The 21,426-nt window shown below is 38.2% G+C and overlaps 1 protein-coding gene across 6 annotated transcripts in view; it reads left to right on the forward strand.

Moving 5' to 3' along the window:
* The window catches only part of DNM3 (dynamin 3), a 542,059-nt gene that overhangs the window by 241,780 nt on the left and 278,853 nt on the right, over positions 1–21,426 (forward strand). For all 6 annotated transcript variants that reach the window (XM_047751932.1, XM_047751935.1, XM_047751934.1 and 3 more), the window contains one exon: positions 10,716–10,829. In XM_047751932.1, coding sequence (XP_047607888.1) covers positions 10,716–10,829 — 114 coding nt within the window. The remainder of the gene's footprint in view (positions 1–10,715; positions 10,830–21,426) is intronic.

A 21,426-nucleotide genomic window follows, 5' to 3' on the forward strand; every position in this document is an offset into this window, starting at 1 on the left:
TTGAGTGAGAAGGCTTTCAGTTTTTCCCCATTGAGTATTATATTTGCTGTGGGTTTATCATAAATGGCTTTGATTATATTCAGGAATGTTCCCTCGATACCCACTTTGGCGAGGGTCTTAATCATGAATGGATGTTGGACTTTGTCAAATGCTTTTTCTGCGTCTATTGAGATGATCATTTGATTTTTGACTTTTTTTTTGTTAATGTGGTGTATGATGCTGATTGATTTGCGTATGTTGAACCATCCTTGTGAACCTGGGATGAACCCAACCTGGTCATGGTGTATAATTTTTTTGGTATGTTGTTGGATTCGGTTGGCTAAGATTTTGTTGAGAATTTTTGCATCTATATTCATCAGCTTCTTTATCCTAATCATAAGTTCATCAGATGTGAAAATCTATTTTTCACATTATGTCAGCCCACTAATAACACAACCTGGGCATAGTTATGTTGCTCTCATTTGTGATCAATGGGGCAGGGCAGCTGGTACAGTGTCTGGTCCATCATAGGCATTCAGTCCATATCGGTGACTAACTTATCAACTGTCTTAGGTGAGAAAGACCTCTGAGTGCTTTCCTGGATTAACTTTATCCCTTAAAACTGCAGTCATGAACCCCTTTCTTCCTCAGAGTGTGTGCCCTCTGTGGGCAGGCTAGCTCCCAAGTGGAATAGGGGAGACAATGGGGGAGGGGATGGCCCTGGACTACACTTCCTTTTTATCCTTCTAGATTTACCAGTCTGAGAAGTCACTTTCCTCTGTCACTTTCCTTTACCACGAGTGGAATGAGTGAGGAAACAACAGGAGTGCCTCTTCATCCCCCAGCCATTGGCAGTATTTCTCAGCTTTTCTTCACCTTTTATTCCATTGAGTTTTATCATTAAATCAGTGGTTAACTAGGGGTGTGAGTAGCCCCCTTTGGAGAAAGAGAGTAGCAGTCTATCTGTCCTGCTCCTGTCTTCTAGAAACCTCTCCTAGAAAGCAAATCATGGCTCCTTTGGCGATCCTCCTAGGACCACTAGTGGATAGAGGGCTCTGAGATGGGCCCAAATAGCGCATCAGTAAAATTCACTGCAAGGCTAGGTTGTACCCTAGGTTAAATGTTTCCTCCCTATTTTCTGTTTCAAATTACATGCAGCAGTATTATTTCACTAGCCTATCAGAGATTCTCCAGTGATCACGTGACATCATTAATATATTCTAATATATTATACTCAATAATAAAATGTTAACAAAATAGGCATGTCCTCAGTGTGACTATGAACTCTCTCATAATATAAGTTCTCAGAAAATAAAGTCCAAGGATTACATTCTTAAAGGAGTTTGCAAAGTCTAAGATGCTTCTGGAACATTAAAATCTTCTCCCAATTCTTGCTTTCTGGGTCTCAGCCAGAGGTTCTCTTTCCCAGGTGGAGTTGGGGTTTTTTCAGCAGCAGCAGCACACCGAGCTGGCCTCCATAAGAATGAGTTGTTCCTTCTAGGCTTTTGAAGTTAAAATAGTCTCTTATATTCCTGACTTCATAAATATCTCAGAGAGTGGGACACGAAAGATAATCCCAGCCCTTGTTCCACAGCCAGCAAATTAAACAGGACTAATAGATTCCCTAATCTTTACAATTATCTCAAGCTGCGTTGTGTTCCCAAACCCTTTTCTCAGACAGCCACCAACTATTGCAGACATTCAGACATATCTGAATGAGGAAGAAGGTAGACAGAAAAATATCTTCCTGGTTTTAGTCCTATCTTGCTGTCAGGTTTTTTTTTTTTTTCCTAGTTTATGAACCTATAAATGTACTGTGGGAAATCTCTTCCTAAGAAGCTAATTTTGCCACTATGAACTTACCTTAAAGGGGGAAAGCCACCCATACATATAATCTTTGAGAAGAACACTTAAAACATTGCTATTTCAAAGTTTAGGACTTTGTAGCCAAGGCAGCCCCAGTCACCAGGTCTAATTTGAGTTACCTTCCTTTCCTGTGCAGCGTCTTCAAAACCTTGTACTTTCCTTTTGCTTTTGTGTTTCCCCTTCTGTCCTTGTTACCTAATTTCTTCCTCTAAGGAGACTCTCTGCTGTTTTTATAATTAATATAGAGACAGTTTGAGAAGGTGTGCTGGGGTGGGAGGTGGGGTTGCTCTTGAGTCTGTAACTAGGCAGTACAAGTTAGGATGAGCTCCCCACAGTCCTCCTCACCGCTCCCCCCCCCCCCCCCCCGCCTGGGAAAAAGGATGGCACTGAAGGCAACTAATCCAACCTTTCCTACTTCCTACCTAATGAAGTAAAGCTAGAACCTCAGGAGTGCTCTGTGACATACATGTGAACCTCAGCTGCCTTACAGTTTAAAGGTAGTAAATCTAAATCTGTCTTCTGAGGCCCATCAGGCCCATATATGGAAAGACTTTTCTCCCTATAGTTGAATTCTTGCCCCAGGCACACTCATTTAGGAAAATCCCCGTTGGTCAAATTCAAGGATAAGCAGCCTATATCCAGTTGAGTGGCCTGCCTGACCTGTGCCTTTGCCAGGTCTTTGCAGCTCTGCTGTGATTACCATTAGCCCTGTGGTGTTTGAACTACCTTCATGGAAAAAGTTTCTCAGCTATGGTTAAAGCCTTTTGTAATCTACCAAAGTCAAAATATTTCTGGTTACAACCTCCACACAAGCTGCAACAGTTAAAAGCCAGATGCAGAGCTGAGAAAAACTTGTATGGTCTGCTATAAGTAAGGCCAAGGTCAAAACACCCTGCTTAAGAAGTTCAGGGCCCAGAGCTTTGGCTATATTAGAGCGTTTCCACATGTACTGTTTTCTTCCCATAATTTTATTCCTTGTCCATGTATTAATTTTATGATCCAGTGTGCTGGCCAGATGTTGAAGTCTGATCTTGTCCCTAACATAGATTTTGCCAAACCTAATAAGTCCTGACTTTTCATAGTGAGAAGGAAGTAACTAGAACATATACGCTATAGAGTAGGCTAGCTGATAGAAGGGGCTGGGCTACTCCACTCTCCCTGTTCCACTTTTAATATATCTGTATTTGGCAAAAGAAGCATGGGTGATATTTATAGCAATAAATATTAAAAAATGGTTTGCATCAAGCCTTACAAATAAGACATGCCCTTTTAGCTCTCAAGACCCCTGCCAGTCGTATAATTATGCTCTCGTTTACTTGAATACTTAAGACAGAATTCGATAGTCAAACACTAAGAGGCTGTAATGGCTATTGTGCTAAATGTTAATGGATTTATTTTTGTAGCTTTAAATTTGAATACAAAATTAGCATATCTTTCTCTATGAAGAGATGCCAATCACATTTATCTTAATAGTCTTTTTAAATTTTATTATTCTGTTGTCCATCTCTTCTTCTTTTTCTTCCTTACTTTCTTTTGTTTCGTTCTATTAATTTTCCCTTAGTATTCTTGGGTTCCTTTTTTTTTTCTTTTAGGGCCACACCTGCAGCATGTGGAAGTTTCCTGGCTGGGGGTTGAATTGGAGCTGCAGCTGACAGGCCTATGCCACAGCCGCAGGAATGAAGGATCAGTCTCCTCTGCGACCTATACCACAGCTCACAGCAATGCCAGATCCTTAAGCCACTGAGCAAGGCCAGGGATTGAACTGCATCTTCATGGATATTAGTCCAGTTCATAGCCCACTGAGCCACAACGGGAACTCCCTCTCTTAGGTTTTGACTATTTTCCCTTAATGCATGACTTTTCTTATCTCATTCTATTTTTTCCCTTGATTTTGTGATTTACCTGTCCCTCAGTTCTTTTGTAAAAATGTACATTAGGAATTACTTTTCTCATTTCTTATTTTGAGCTGTTTGTCATTTGGGGAAAAAAAGTCCATTTGTAGCAAATATGCCCACCCCCAGTGGAAGGGTTGGGATTAGACCAGAGCTTCTTAAACTTTTTATGACAGTTACTTGCTGACAGCATTCAGTGCTGAACACATTTCCATGATTCTTATGAAGGGATGTGGGCCATGTGTACTCAGTAGGGTAGCTGTAATCCTCTTTTTCTCCAAGTATGAAAGTTTATTGCAGTTAAAATGACTAATGTCATTGAATGTAATCTCTTCTAATTATTTTTTATGTCAATTCTTTGCAAATTTCATTTTAACCTATGTAAACCCTGTAACTCAATTGAATATAAGCACTGGACTAAGTGATATTTAATAAATATCCTTTTTGGCTATAACATTCAATACATCCAGAAGTAGTGGTGCGTCTTTGAGGGTTGAATCCAGCGTTGCCAATAAGGTCAGGGAATTTATTGCTTCACATCATCTTAAATTTCCAAAACTCTATTCCTGCCTTTATTTAGGTAGTATCTGCATTTTTTTTCCTTCCCCCATTTTCTACCTCCCTATTAGTCCCCTTTTGGCCGCATTTCTCTGCTTGGCCTAGATTAAATGGATAACCACCTATGTTATTCTCTTGCCCCAAACCCTGGACTTGGGTCACTTGGGTCCAAAAATTCAGAAGCCTGGATCATTTTCCAGTTTACCTTGTCTTTTTATACATCAAGTGTGCTGTGTGCTGCTAGAGCCAATAATGCCACCATGTTGCTTGTGTCCCTGCAGGTTATGGTCTTCGTTCTCAGCTTTTAGCCATTATTTTTAAGACCTTGTATTTTTAGAGCAGTTTTATGTTTATGACAAAATTGAAAGGCAGGCACAGAGATTTTTTTATATTCCCCCTGGCCCCACACATGTATAGTCTCCCTCATTATCAATATCACTGGCAGAGTGGTACTTTTTTTTTTTTTTTAATCAAGGATGAACCTACACTGCCACATCGTAATCACCCAAAGACCATAGTTTACCTTAGGGTTTACTATTTCTGTTGTACACTCTATGACTTTGGGAAAAAGTATAAGGATGTATATCTATCTTTTTAATATCAGAGTATTTTTAGTACCCTAAAAATTCTACATGCTCTGCCTATTTGTCTGTCCCTTCACAACTACTAATCTATTGTCTCCATAGTTTTACCTTTTCCAGAATGTCATATAGTTGGAATCATACAGAATCTAGGCTTTAAGATCGACTTTTCTCACTTACTAATATGTATTTAAGATTCTCCATGTTGGAGTTCCCACTGTGGCACAAAGGGATCATTGGTGTTTCTGGAGTGCTGAGACACAGGTTTAACACCTGGCTTGGCACAGTGGGTTAAGGATTTGGCATTGCCACAGCTGTGGTGTAGGTTACAACTGAAGCTCAGATCTGATCCCTGGCCAGGAACTTCATATGCTGTGGGGCAGCCAAAATAATAAAAATGAAAGTAAAGGATTCCTCATGTCTTTTTATGGCTTGATAGCTAATTTATTTTAGCACTGAATAGTATTCCATTATCTGGGTGTGCCATGGTTTATTTATCCATTCATCTACTGAAGAATATCTCATTTGCTTCCAAATTTTGGCAATTGTGAATAAAGCTACTATAAACGTATGTGTGTGTGTGTATATAAGTTTTCACCTCCTTTGAATACTAAAGATTGTGATTGTTGGGTCACATGGGGAGAGTATATTTAGGTTTGTAAGAAAACACCAAACTGTCTTCCAGAGTCCTTCCTCCCAGCTGTGTATGAATGCTCCTGTCATTCCACATCCTCACCAGCATCTGGTGTTGTCAGTGTTCCAGATTTTAGTCATTCTAATAGGTGTGTAGTGGTATCTCATTGTTTTACTTTGCATTTCCCTGATGATATGATAGTAAGCATCTTTTCATGTGTTCATTTGCCCTCTGTATATCCTCAGTAAGGTGCGTTAAAGTCTTTGACCCATTTTTAAATTGTTTTTTTTTCTTAATTGAGTTTTAATAGTTTAATAGTATATTTTGGTTAACAGTCCTTTATCACATATGTCTTTTGCAAATATTTCCCCCTAAATGTGTGACTTGTCTTCTGATTCTCTTGATACTGCTTTTTGCAGAGCAGATGTTTTTAATTCTAATGAAGTCCAGATTACCAATTATTTCTTTCATAGGTTGTGTCTTTGGTGTTGTATGTAAAGAAGCATCATCATACTCAAGGGCATCTAGATTTTCTCCTGTATTATCTTGTAAGAGTTTTATAGTGTTGTGCTTTGTCAATCGTTTTTGTTTGTTTGCTTTTACTAACTGTAGTTGTATTGTCTCTGTCATTTACTTACTGATTTCACACTATCCTCAAGCCTTCTTTCCACCTTCTCACCCTCCCTTTCCTATAGATAATTCAATCTGTTTGCTTATCAAAAGAAATGGAAAGGTGAAATATAACCTTTCTAAACCTTCTAACCTTTTCAACTCATAGGCCTTTATCTAACCTCAGCCTTCTACCCTCCAAAGCTTCACAGGATGAGGTAGCTCCATTCCTGTTCAGGGACAGCCCCTCCTTGTGCTTTTCATGTCATCCACTCACATCTTCTTTGTTCTGTTTCCTTTTTCCTGTATCACCAACCTCTTAGTCTGTACTATTATTTCTCCTCAAGTAATAAATATGGTTGCTTCTTGCCCATACCGAAAAAAAAAAAAGAAATTCCCAAATGAAAAAAACAGCAGGAGCAACAAAAACAACAACAAAACACCTCCTTTGATTCTGTGCCTATTCTGGTTTTAACTGGCTTTCATCCTCTGGAAAGAGTTCTCTTGAGTCATTTTCTCCATTTTTTACTTCTCATTCACTTTTCAACCAGTGGATTCTGACTCATCCCAGCACCTCACTTAGCTGGCATAGCTAAAGACACTGTGACATCTGCATTGCACTTTACATGTCCCTTTCTGTGCTGAACCTGACACTCCAAAGCACAGAGTCCTTGAAATTTGTTTTGCCTTTGGTTTCCATAACCTCACTGCTTGTATTTCTCTGTCATTCTTTTCTAGAGACTTTGCTGACCACCATTTTTTTTTTTTTTTTTTTTTGCCATACCCGAGGCATGTGTAAATTCCTAGGCCAGGGATCCAACTTATGCCACAGCAGTTGCAATACCAAGTCCTTAACCTGCTACACCACGAGCGAACTCCCTGACCATTTCTTAAATGTTAGTATTTTCCCCAAGATTCCACTATGAGCCACTGCTGTATCACACAGTTTTAACTGTCACCTATGTGAATATGCTGATGCCTAGTCTACATGTCCAGTCCTAATATCTCCATTTTGTTTCAGAAGTCAGGTCACACATAGTTGCCTGACGCTCTGTGTTTCCCACATGTGCCTCAGATTCAGCGTGGCCTTGGCTGAATTCATTGTCAATGCCTCCACTTCCAAAACTTCATGCTCTTCCTCTATTCCTCCTGATTTAGTAGCCACTTGAGTTTCAGAATGATTCTAGGACAGCACAATGTCCAATAAATTCAAGTCACATATATAATGTAAAAATTTTTCAATAACCACATTAAAACATAAAACGAGGCAAGTGAAATGAATACTGAGAACAGAACTTATTTAACCCAGTATATCTAAAATGTTATTTGAACTTGCGATAAATCTTAAGACGGAGATAGTTTATGTTTCTTTGGTACTAAGTTTTCAAAATCCAGTGTGCATTTTATGCTTATCACACACTTGAGTTAGAACTAGTTACTAGGGCTCAGTAAACATACTTGGCTAGTGACTACTGTACAGTGCAGTTCTAAAGTCTTTACATTCATCAATCCCCTTCTTGTATAGTCATAAGTCCTGTTGATTTTTATCTCCTAGTGTTTCTCCAGTAGATTTATTTATTTTTATGCTCTCTACATCATGGCTTTACTTTACACCTTAGTCATTTCTTACTTGGGTTATTGCAAATAGGGTACATAACCTAGTTTGTCTCAGGGAGCATGAAAAATTCACTGGAATGCAGGAGGATATAGTAGAACATCTGCATACATATTTTTATCTAGAAAATAAAACAGTTGAGATTTATTAGTATTTAACTGTCATTCTGTATCACAGAGAAGTCAATAATAAAGATATAAATGTAACAAAATATATTTCCCCCAAAATGAAAAAAATTAAAATATTTTGTCTTATATCATACTTTCATATTTCTTTGTGTATTTCTATGGATATATGCAGTTTATTATTACGATAGTCATATATACTTAAAAATCAATTTGAATATGCACTTGGAATTTGTTTTGGAACTGCCAAATTTTATGAACAAAATTTGGGGTCTACTGAACTGGATCCTCTCTGGCTTTACCCTATTCACCACTCCAGACTCAACTTCTTTGTCCCACCTCACATTTACTGCTTCGAAGTTGCTCTTTCATATTTTGTTCTTGTTTCTCCTTCATGGAAAATAAACAAACCAGCAAGCAAACTACTTCCTGACCTAACTGTAATTCTCTTCCAGGCTCTCCTGAGCTACCATGTGTCCAAGGAAACCTCTTAACATTTCTTAAGTTGTGTCCAGTGCTCCTTCTCTTGCTTAGAATACATCTTTTACTATACCGTTATATCGAAATGATCTCTTTATGGATCTCCGTCCCTTACAAAACTGTAAAACTCTTGAGGGCAGGGGTGTGTCATCATCACTCTTTTTCATCTTGACATGTGATAGGTTCTTAAATGTTTGTTTGAGTTCCCATTGTGGCACAGCGGAAATGAATCCAGTAAGTATCCATGAGGATGTGGGTTCGATCCCTGGCCTCACTCCTTAAGGATTCAGTGTTGCCGTGGGTAGTGGTGTGGGTCTCAGATGTAGCTTGGATCCCACATTGCTGTGGCTATGGTGTAGATCAGCATCTGTAGCTCCAACTCAACACCTAGCCTGAGAACCCCATATGCCTCGGGTGTGGCCCTAAAAAAAGCAAAAAAAAAAAGTAATGTTTGTTGAACTAAATTCATGACTCTTCTTGATGAAGCCAGCCTGTTATGTCAATGGGTGAAATAGTGATTTTTCTTATTGCAATTTGTGGAGTACCTGGAAGACTTTCTCTTTATCCAATGATGCTTGATAAAATTAAATAGTAAATACACTTTCATTAAATGCCATGATTAGTACACTCTTTGTAAGCCCTGATGGTGTGGGTAACAGTCTTATGTGGAGATGATCAGTTCCTTCTTACTAAAAATTAAATGAGATTATTTGCTCTAAGGAGAATGTATATGTGCAATAATCTTCAAACTTCTGTATGAATAAGAATCACCTTGGGACATGTTAAAATGTAGATTCTTGGGTTTTCTATCTATGTATTCCGATTCATTTGGACTTGCAGGTATCCCAAGTGTCTGTATTTTTAAAAAGCATCCCAATGATTATAATAAAGCTGGCAGAAACCATACTTGGAGAAGTCTCATTTCCTTTTTTTCTGAAGTAGAGGGAAGAAGGAGTAATTTTGAACATTGGAAAAAATTGCCTTAGTCTAGGCCTGAATGGGGTTTTATTTGGGGGTCTATGAAAGTTATAGAGTTAAAAAGGACACCGGGCACTTGGGAGATGCTGAAATACAGAATCAAGGGTGACAGGGACTGGGAGTGTGGAAAGAGGCTTGTAAGGTCAATAATGACCTCATCTTATTTCACTATTTTCCCTAGAATTGACTGGCCTTCCTTCTTCAACTAGAAAATTTAAAAATAAAACATAAATATAAATATAGAGATAAAATATTATTACTAAGGTACTTTAATTTTCCTTTAGGAACTGATACTTGGTCATTCAGTAGCAATTTTAAAAAATATTTTGGGATGTCTGGGATAGTGAACAATGTAGGTATAGCCTGATTTTTGACATTTTGAACAATATCATACAGTTCCATATAGTATTTAATTTCTATGACAACAGAAATTAGCTAGCATAGAGGAGACAGCGAACTATGCCATATGGAAAACAGAATTCAACTTTACAACAGAAAAAACTAGATTTTCACTTAAATGCCATTTATAGATAATTCCTATCAAATCTGTAATCCAAGTTGTTAATGTTTTAAAATTTAAAGGATGTTTAAAGATTTTTATGAAGATTCTATGAATGTTTTGGCTTGGCAAATAACAACCAGAAGTAGATGGATAAATCTAGACCATTTTAAAAACTCCAAACTTTTAATTTTAGCCAACCGTTTCAGCTTTCTCTTTCATTCAGCCTTCTTCATAGCTGTTAAAAAAGGAACTAATTGGTTGACTTGAGTTTTTTCTTTTCACCGTTTGGTGGCCAGTCTCTGGTGGAAGTCCTAATGAGATGTAAACTAGGCAAACAAATGGGCCAGTGGGCTGGAAGGGGATAAGAGACAGTGGGCATGGAGAGTCTATTGTTGTTCATCCAATCAACTAAGTATATTTTAATTGTAGTAGCCCTGCCATAAATAGGCCTGGCACAAACCTATTAGACTGCCTTATTTTGCTCCTGTCTGTTTCAGTTGCTCTGCTTTTGCCATTCATACAAGTCCACGATTTTGATTTTGTTCACGTGATGGGAGATTTCCTTCCCTCTGGTTGTCTGTGCTTTTGGAAGATATATTATTTTGAATACTGTAATAGAGGTTGAGCTTTGAGGGAACAATGCCGGTTTTTGTTTGTTTGTTGTGGTTTATGCCTGTGGCATGTGAAAGTTCCCAGGCTGGGAATCGAACCCTGTGCCACAGCAGTGACCGGGCTGCTGCAATGGCAACACTGGATCCTTAACCTGCTGTGCCTCAAGGGAACTCCATGCTGTTCTCATTGTATCTTGTATCTTGTTTTTAGCTAAGTGCAAGACTTGTGTTCCACATTGACTCATGTTAAACTAAATGTGCCTGCTGATCTGTGCTCTCTTGAAGGTGATTCGAAAGGGATGGCTAACCATCAGCAACATTGGCATCATGAAAGGAGGCTCTAAGGGATACTGGTTCGTCCTTACTGCTGAAAGCTTGTCGTGGTACAAAGATGATGAGGTAAGCCATGGATGTGATAGAACTTTTTAAATTAAAATGTTTCTATCTCAAATTAATTGATATTGCTGTGATACACAATTTCGAGACACCAGTGATTTTCTTTCAGTAAGACTTAGCTTGGGATGTTTGTTTGAGGAAATGTAGTTTTTTTCTTCAGAGGTTTTAAATTTTACAATAGTCCTGTCAGATATCTTTGATTTCTTTGATGTAGTCACATGTTTGTCTACCTGAAGAAATGGAATTATGGATGAGGAGTTGAAAACTTCCTTTTTTGTAATAATGGCAAAGTACCGATATAGTGAGAGCAATTTTTGTTAAATAATGTGTTGAGTATACTCAAGGTAATAGAGCATCATAAGAGCAAAATTAATAACAGTGATGCAGAATTAATAAAGCATTTCGGAATTATTGCTGTGACATCTGTATTAAATGACAGGCTTTTGAAAATGTCTAAATCACTAGTCTTCAAGTGAGTCCCAGATGATTGTTTATATGAATTTTTTTCTTTGAGAATTTGATATCTATGTAAAAGCATGAATTACGATAATTATGGTGTTCTGGTTCATGTTAGATGTTAATAATTTTGGTCCTGTGACTTATTACTCATTTAAATCTGATAGCTAGACAAGAACACCAAAAAAAAAAAAAATCAGTCTTGCAGAGCTATTAAAGTGCTATATAGTGATACTGGTAAATTTGGGAGGGCATGGATGGAAATTAAACAGGGTTTTGGAAATTTTAATAGCTCTGGCCTGACCTGAGAAGTTTTCGGTGCTTGTAATGCAGCATACAAACATTGGCTAAGGATACTCTGTGATAGCAAAATGATTTACAGGTGAGATTGTGTCAGTTGTATTTGTCCATAAAGGGCAATCCTTTCAGAGTTAAAAGTCCTTCTTCTCTTGGCTTGATTTTTTTTTTTCCATCCTTTGAAAGCTCTGAAACGTGCTTTTGTTGGTTATAGGAGGAAGAGGTTTGTGTCCTATGTAGTTCTTTGTTTCCTAAGTGCTGTAGTGTGTTGAATAAATATCAGATCATCCTTTGATGACCACTAAATTTTCTACAGTAGAGGAAATCTATAGACATGTCCAAAGAACTACTCAAAAGTGTTATTTCAGATTTTTACGTCATATATTTTACTGACTTCAGCCAAATGTAGAATTGGTCATTGTGAGTCTGAGCATTAGTAATGGTTTCTTTCCTGTGCCGGCTGCTTAGATATTTCTGTCTTTCTGTGGAAGCTCCAGTGTTTAAAGACCACAGCTGTAGGAACTCTTGGGATGCCTGCCTAGATAGAAACATCAGTAAATAGATTATCTTCTTTTGTTTTCAGTTGCCCTACTAGATCTTATCTTAGATACATTTTATTTACAAGGATTTAGATCCTCATGTATATACATTTCAATACATATTGGTCTTAGGGCCTTTCTCGGTTATTGTAAGGAAAGCAAAGGATTTTGCTGAGGAATCGTAATAGTAATAGCTAGTATTTTATATTTGTTAATCAACTCATTTAATCCACATTATAACCCTAAGGATAAGTACTGCTATTATTCCCATTTTTAAGATGAGTAAGTAAAGAAAAAAAGTTACAACCTTTTGAAGTCATTTCTATATAACTCAGTATCCCTTATGGCAGAACACTTGGTGTTGATGAGGATAACTAACTTGCCAAGGTCTCATAGCTAGCTGGGGGCAAAGCAGAAATTTGAGCACGGGCTGTCTGGCTCCAGAGCTTATGCCTTCAACCACAAATGAAGGTAAGAATCTCTGAGATGCTGGAGTTTTCCAAGCCAACCTCATCCACCGGGGATTTATTAAGATGAGTTCCAGGCATCCCAGCCTTGACCTTTCCCCGGGTGTTCCTATCAGGGGCTCTGAAGTCTTTGGGATTGGCTACTGCTGATGGAATGGGGCTTCAGGGTGTTTTTATGTTGGCTGTGTGGGTACTGAGACAAGCCCATTGGAAGGCACATGATACTCCCCGCAGGGAAGGAAAAGGCTTTGAGAGCATGGTGAGCTCATGGTCACCAGTCAGCCCTTCCTCTCTGCTATAAATTCAGAATAACTTTTTACAAAACCTCTGCCACTTAAGCTCCCTCATGAGCACTTGTTATAACACAAAGAAAATACACATGTACAGTTATAATATTAACTGAGTGCCAGGGAACATTTTATTAAAGATATATGTGATTGGGTGTGTTGGGGGGAATGGGTGGGATAATAAGGCTCCTCTGAAGAAAATAGGTCAGTGAGCTAGAAATTGATGAGGGAGGGACCTTTAGATTGGGTATTTGGGAGGAAGTAACATTGGAGCCGAGACTGGAATGATGAACTGTGTAGAAGATTGTGTTGATGAGTGTTCCATGGTGAGAGTATAAAACTCCCAGGGTGGAAGTGGACAGGAAGTCAGTGGCTGAGATGTAGGAGCAATAAGAGAGAGAAGTAGGAAACAAAATCAGACGTACTTTGTCAGGCTCCACCCAATGATTTGGATTTTATTTCAAAGATACTTGAAAGCCATTGGCCTGTATCAATAGGATGTGACCTGATTAGATTTATTTTAAAAAGATTATGCTGGGTGCTGGATTGGCCTGACATGTGGGATGGAATGTGTGTATGGAGGGAGTGGGTGGAAAGAATAGAAGAAGGGAGACCAGCTAGGAGATCGTATTGTGGTTCAGGCAAGAGAAGATGGTGGCTTATAGTGGCTGGAGAGGAAAGTTCAGTTTAGGGTAGCAAATTGATGGGCCCCAAACATCTACACTGTGCTCATTAGCTACTGTTACTCATTAAAAACTCTGCTCAAGAAAACAGGAAATTTTCCAAATGGTAATTCCTGACTCATGACCCCTGTCTTCAGGGTATTTGTGTCATCGGGGTAGAGGGTTCTTCCCCTGGAGCCATCTACTACCCCTTGGCTACCACCACTCAGTGGTTCTCTAGTTTTGTTTTGTTTTGTTTTGTTTTTTTTTTGCTTTTTAGGGTTGCACCTATGTGCATATGGCATATGGAAGTTCCCAGGCTAGGGGTCAAATTGGAGCTGAAGCTGCTGGCCTACACCAGAGCCACAGCGATGTAGAAGCCAAGCCACATCTGAGACCTACACCACAGCTCATGGCAATGCTGAATCTTTAACCCACTGAGTGAGGCCAGGGATCAAACCCACGTCCTCATGATCGCTAGTCGGGTTCGTTACCGTTGAGCTATGACAGGAACTCCCAGTGATTCTCTATGCTGCTCCGTTACTCTTGCCGGCGATTCCTCCCATCACAGACCACTTCTGTGCCTGCCATCAGGGAAAAAGGGAGAGGGCAGCACTGTTCCTTGCTCTTTACCAGTATTCAACAACTAGCTATTAGTGTCTGCTGAGCGCGGCTGCTAGAACGGAGGGTATGGGGAAAGGAGGTCAGGAGAAATGTCAGGAGGGTGGGCATAGAGATCATCTCTGGCCTCTTGAATTTGTACCCTGAATCCTCATCCTTTAACAGCAGTGTTTTGAGGATTCTTTGGGCCACACCTGCAGCTTGCAGAAGTTCCTGGGCCAGGTATTGAACCTGTGCCACAGCAGTGACAATGCTGGATCCTTGACCTGCTGAGCCACCAGGGAACTCCCCTCAGCAATGTTTTAAATGATGCTTAGATTTCGTACATATCTGGCTCCCATAGTTTAACTATACATAGATTAAACATACTTCTGTGGGCAACTTTGAAAACCCCAAATTTAGAATTTTCCTTTGTGAAAATAAGCATGAGTTCTTACTCAACTTTTGGAGTCAGTTTGTTGGTAAGTTGAGTGCTTGTACTTTGTTCCCATGGTATCTGTCACAGTTACACCTACATATTTAGGAAATCCTGCTACATGACAATATATCTCTTTTAGTCAAGTAAATATGACACTGTAAATGTTAAGTTAGCTATGGATTTATCATTTATTTAATAATAAATTAATATTAGGTATTCATGAAGGATTTCCATTTGTTTCTGTGTTCTTTCATCTTCCTACTTTCTTTTGTAATTAGACAGATATGTTTTCATTATAACCTAATTGGCTGTTGAATAAATAGCACATATTATGTCACGTTAATAGACAAAGTTTTATTTAACTTATGACAGGTTTGTAATAAGTGACTTATGAAATATATTTGTGATTAAAGAACAATGATTCATGCTATTTTTAGGGTGACATTAATTGAACAAAAGGCCTTATAGACCATATGCTTGGTGCATTGAAAAGGGTGAGGTGTTGGAGAATGTGAATTTGCTGTGACCAACTGTCAATATTGGGACAAAACAGATTTCTCTGAGCCTCAGTCTTTACTTACCAAATGGGGACTGTTGCTGACTAACTCGCCTTCATGGGAATTTGCGAGACTGAGAAATCATATATTAATTAGTATAGTTATAAACTTTTAGGTATCACATTCATATATTTATTCTTGTCATTGCAAGTAATACTATGCTCTGCTACTATAATGTTATTCTTTGACGCATGTCTTCTATTTCCAAATGTCTTTGTCATTTCATATTATGAGATATGATGTGTGGGGTCTGGGAGTTTTTAGCAGAGAATGGTAAGTTTCAGACAGTAACAGGGAACTCTGACCCCATTCCTTCAGTGAGACTTTTCCATGCTGCCTTCCTTACAGCCTGTGGGTTAGGGGTGAGAAAATCAAACTGGATGATTTCCTATCCAAGATCACAGAGACAACAACATGATAACCCTATGCAATAATTTTAAGCTAGAGTTGGCATGATGGTAATAGTAGAGCCCCAGCATTTTCCTGGTTTCTCCTCACTCTTAATGGATCTATCTACCCTACGCTTAAATTTTTGGTGGATTCATGAACACGCTCAAACATCTATGAACTGCACTTTTTGAACCATTATTCTACACTAATGTTATTTGTAATGTTACGGACAGATTATTTTATTTTATTTTATTATTAGGGCCCACCTGTGGCACATGGAAGTTCCCAGGCTAGGAGTTTGAGTTGGAGCTACAGCTGCCAGTCTATACCACAGTCACGGCAACGCCATATTCAAGCCACATCTGTTACCTGCACAGCTCACAGCAGCACCACATCCTTAACCCACAGAGTGAGGCCAGGGATTGAACCTGCATCCTGGTGGATGCTAGTTGGGTTTGTTATCACTGAGCCACAATGGGAACTTCTACAGATGATTTTAATAGAAAGGTTTCCACCTGTGTCCCAGGCAATATTATTTCCACATGTTATCTTCAGAGAAGCCATATAATACAATGTGGTTATAGAAAAAATAACTAAGCTATATACCTAACTATATGTGTTATCCTCTAGCATTACTCTAAAATTGGAGCTCTCTGCAGCACAAAAAGAAGTAGACCATGTTGTACAGGGTTAGATATTTTATGACTAATTACCTAGGAGATTTACCCAAACCTGACTGTCCTTCTAAATCATTCTCCAGTACCACCCAACTCTGAAATTCCGTCTACAAGTGGGCCTGGACACATCTCTAGGGGTTGCATAGGCCTCTTCCTGGGTTCATCCTCTCCAGGGCATTCTGTCACCGTGCATACCCCAATTCAAGGAGGAGCTGTTTATGGGGATCTCATATATCCCTTGGGATCTTAGATGGATGATATTCCGCTCCTTTGATTTTTATCAAAATAATAACATAAGGATATTTTTAGTTCTTATTTTTTACTATGAATCTAAAGAAGAATACAACAATTCAAACAACCTCAAATAGAATGTTAGCTGACCCTCTGCAAAGCAGTTTTTAATCAGTGGGGCATCCCATTTGGATGTGTCACTAGCAGCCCTCGCCTTGTGCTGGCCCAGGCCAGTGGGTGTACAGTGGCTTCTCTTTTTCTCTTCCTCTTCCTATCTCTCCCCTCAATGGTGTCAGTCTGGATTGTCCCAAATCAAGGTGTTTCCTCATTCTATTATCTATATCCATTAAGCTTTTCTTAGCATCTAGTCCAGGCTTCGTTGCAGGCTTAACTTTGTATATCCAAATTAGTCAGAATGCTCAACCAAACCCAATGGGCTTCTGAGTAATAAGATGCTCCCTAGTTCTAAAGTAATTGTGGTTGTAAAGAATATCTCCACTATTCATGCTGCCTGCTTAAACCTATGAAGCCCAGGTCTTAATCTAAATGATAATCTTGATGATGATCATCCCTGGCTAACATTTATTGAATATTTATAGTTTACCAGATGCTGAGCTAGGTCAGTCCTTGATTTACATTCTCCATTTTAGAAATGAAGATTGGAACTCAAAGAGAGTGAGTAATTTAGCCAGCTATTAAGTAACAGTGCTGTGCTCTTAATCACCTGGACATTGCCCAACATATATTTCCTGAGAACCTGTTATGTACCAGACACTGTCCTAGTCAGTAAGGATAAAATGGACAGCAAGGTACTTGCCCTTATGAAGGATATTTCCTGATAAAGAAATGTAAACAATGAGGAACCGCTATGAGATTCATATTACAAACTATGAAAAAAATAAATCCTTTGACTTAAGGAGTGTCTGGGATGGAAAACACATCATGGGGGTGGGGGGGGCAACCTTAAACTTAGTGGTCAGAGAAGATTGGTGTTAATACCTAGGGCAAGAGTGAGCCTGATGGATTTAAGAAACTGAATTGAGGGCACAGGGATGGGAACAAATAGAGAAAAGGACTCTGTAAAGATTAAGGATTTTGATCCTAAGAGTAATGAGAAGCCTTTGAAGTTTTTAAGATGGAGAATCACACAATAAGATTTAAAATTTTTATTGATCTTTTTGATTGCCATGTAAAGACAAAACTGGAGGAGCACAAAACTGGATTGGGGAGTTGTTAGAAAGCTATTGCTGTGGGATATGTAAATGATAATGGTAGCTTGGGCTGGGTGGAATCAAGGAAAGTGATAGAAATGAATGAATTTAAGAGATTTTTTCAAAAGATGAGAACTGACAAAACTTACTACATATGCTAAGTACTGGTTGTGTGTATGAGTTCCTGCTAAACTGTAAGCCTCTTGTGACACAAACCACTGTCTTGTTCCATGTTCTACCACCAATAGACAAGGCTCTGATAAGTGGCACTAAATAAATATTGGCTGAATGAAGATGTGAGTGAGCAAATAAATAATTAGGTACAGCATAATAATTCATCCTATCCTGGTTCTTAAGTGCCTAAACCAAATTATTGAATTACAGGGTAAAATGACCCTGAGAGGTAGATTGTCTTAAAATTTTCTCAATTGTCGTTGTTGAAGGTTAATGGATTTTTTTTTCTTTCTCCTCTGACTATATAACTTCCTAGATTGAAGATAATTTAAGCAGAAAATTTCCTGATGTCATTTTCATATATTATAAATATATTTTGTAGAGTTCTTTGAAGGGATTTAGAAAAGAGCAAGACATTGGAATAAAATAGAAACTATCATTTAAAAGGATTTCGAATTTAGGTAGTTTTATATTAATGCTTTAAAAAGAGATTTGGGAAAAAAGTGATGGCTTTTATTTAAAATACTACAAAAAAAGGGAGTTCCCGTTGTGGCCCAGTGGAAACGAACCCGACTGGTATCCATGAGGGTATAGAATCAATCCCTGGCCTCATTTAGTGGGTTGGAGCTCTGGTGTTGCTGTGATCTGCCGTGTAGGCTGCAGACGTGGCTCGGATCCTGTGTTGCTGTGGCTGTGGCATAGTAGGCTGGCAGCTGTAGCTTGGACTCGACCTCTAGCCTGGGAACTTCCATATGCTGCAGGCATGCCCCTAAAAAGCAAAATAAATAAATACATAAATAAATCCAAAATAAAAATTTAAAAGCATAGAATATTCTGATTCAAGGAGAAAAGAGTCCTATTTTTCTTTTTCTTTTTTTTTGTCTTTTTGCTATTTCTTTGGGCCGCTCCCGCGGCATATGGAGGTTCCCAGGCTAGGGGTCGAATCGGAGCTGTAGCCACCGGCCTACACCAGAGCCACAGCAACGCGGGATCTGAGCCGCGTCTGCAACCTACACCACAGCTCACGGCAGCGCCGGATCGTTAACCCACTGAGCAAGGGCAGGGACCGAACCCGCAACCTCGTGGTTCCTAGTCGGATTCGTTAACCACTGCGCCACGACGGGAACTCCCCTATTTTTCTTAATATCAATGAGAAAGATGCAAATGGTTGTTAAAAATATCTAAAAAAAGGGAACTGCTAATTTATGTATAATGAAAGCACATAGCCAATATTTATTCTCTTTATATAGTCCAGCATGAAGATTAAAATCATAATGGAATACTCCTAGGAAAGTAGAGTAATGCAACAGAAGCATTTCCAGTGGAAATGTACTAACCTTGCAGTATTAAAGAAAATCCAAAGTCTGCATTGAAATAAGGACATTCTTTGGACTCTTAAAAATTTGCAGGCCTCATTTTTGTGGGTTGAAGTGTTTGGATAACTTGATAAGGAGATTATATAATTCCCTTATAGGGATATTTACTTAGTATTGTTTTTATTATGTAGCTGTAACAGATGACAAATGTAACTTCAGTAATAGGAAGCAAAATGACAGCTACATCCCTGGATGGTCAAAGTTGTGAAACTGAGAAGTTATAGAATTCTTCAGCTCTTTCCATTTGCACTTATACTTTCAAGATTCTGTTTCTGGCTAGGTCTGCATGCTCCCCGTGATGAGGTCAGGATTGACCCATGATCACTAGTCACACTTCTTGATGGGTTGTTTTAGTTAGCCAAAACTTAGATATTTTTATTTTAAAAGTCTCAATAAATATAAAACTTTGAAACATTTATGTTACTTAAAATTCTTCATGAGTACAGTTGTGAGTGTGTTTTCTCACATACATAAGCTATCTTATGTTATGCTTTCTAATGTGGGGTTGTTTCCTGTAAACATTTCCACATCTAGTGTGATACGAAGATTTATAATTTTGAAAAATATATGGTATTATTCAACAAACCATAATGGTAAATTCTATTTCAAACATATTAAAAATACGAGTAGACCCAAATGCACTCCCTTATGTACATTATTTGTTGTGCTCAGAAGTTTATGATGGAAGAAAAATACTACTCTTTTTATTACCCTTTCCTGGAGGAGTAAAACTTTGAAATGTGCCTTGCTAAGTAAAAAAAAAAAAAAAAGTAATACCAGTAAGTTAACTTAATACTTTAAGAGAAAATTATTTGAAACGTCATCCTGGAGTGGCTCATTAAAGGATGACTGTGCTGGCCTCCTTAGCTTTCCCTTTGGAGTTCGGTGGAATGAAACAGTCTTCTCTAGGTTCTGGCCCAGCTATTGTGTCATCCCAGGAGCTCTGAAGCACTGTCCTGGCACTGCCTTGCAGGGTCCAGTAGAATGACCCATCTGTGGACTCCTGTCTGAGGCATTTGCTACAGGTTACATAAAGCGTTTAAAATTGAGTGATACTCTGCAAATATTCTGTGAGACATTTTAAAATTGTCTTCCTGTTTATATTTTACATTTTGTGAACTGTTGTTTAGGACTTTATCGCTAGTCATGGGACTCTTATTTAAGGTAAACACCTTCAGTGCACAGTGTGTTTTGCAGTAGGATATTTTAGCAGGTGACTTATTTCCTTAGGCCAGATTGTTAAATGTAAGGTTTTAGCCCTAATCATATTTTTACTTATTAGTTTTACCCAGTCACTGTTGTGGTGGTGGTGGTTGTTTTAAAACAACAGGTTTGGTAAAATATCATATATAATAGTAGAAATTTTGAACCTTGTGGAGATTTTAGCCTTAGGACAAAATCTCTCATTTTAAAACTGAAATATCTGAATAATAAATTTGCTTTAGTCGAAAATATAAACTTGAAGTGTTTAGTTAGATTAAAAAAAAACCAAAATTTTGGATAGTATCATGCAACATTTTTTAAAGCTTGACTAGAATCTTTCTAAGAAAGATGAAAATTAATTTTAAGTACTGAAGTTAAAACATTTTAGTGAACCAAATCAAGGTTGACAAATTTCTAATTTTACCCATCTCCCCACTATTTACCCTCGAGTATTTGAAATATTCATATAAACAAGCAAACCCTGGTTATTTCACTCTGATAGTTCACAATATGTAAACTGAAGTTTGGACGTTTCCTCAAAAGATATGGGAAAATATACACTACATATCCATTAATCCCTTTCCTTGTTTTTTTTTTTTTTTTTGAAAATTATTGAACAGTCTAAACATTTCAAGGATTTGAAAGTTTCCAGTGAATAGGACCATGTATTCTAAGTGAATGCATTGGCCCCGTAAATTCCACCCTTAGAATTGTAGTTCCTTCTTAATGAAACAATGGCAGTAATAAATCCATGTGCATCATGACACTTGGAAATATTAAAGCTTCAGTTTCAGCTTTCTATATATCAAAAGAAGAGAAGCAAACTATCCTGATACATTTGAAAATTATGTTGGAAATACTCTTCTAACTATGTTTTACCCAGAGCCAAACCAGGAGAGTTTAACTCAAAATACATAATCCCTTGAAATATTACCCCTTGGCTCTTTTTTTTTTCCCTTCCTCTTTCTCTTAAAAACAGTAACAAAAAATGGTTCTGGATTTTGTTTTATTTGCTAAAAATGTATACAATGTCA

The sequence above is a fragment of the Phacochoerus africanus genome, chromosome 11, assembly GCF_016906955.1.
Source record: "Phacochoerus africanus isolate WHEZ1 chromosome 11, ROS_Pafr_v1, whole genome shotgun sequence".
Taxonomy (NCBI): domain Eukaryota; kingdom Metazoa; phylum Chordata; class Mammalia; order Artiodactyla; family Suidae; genus Phacochoerus; species Phacochoerus africanus.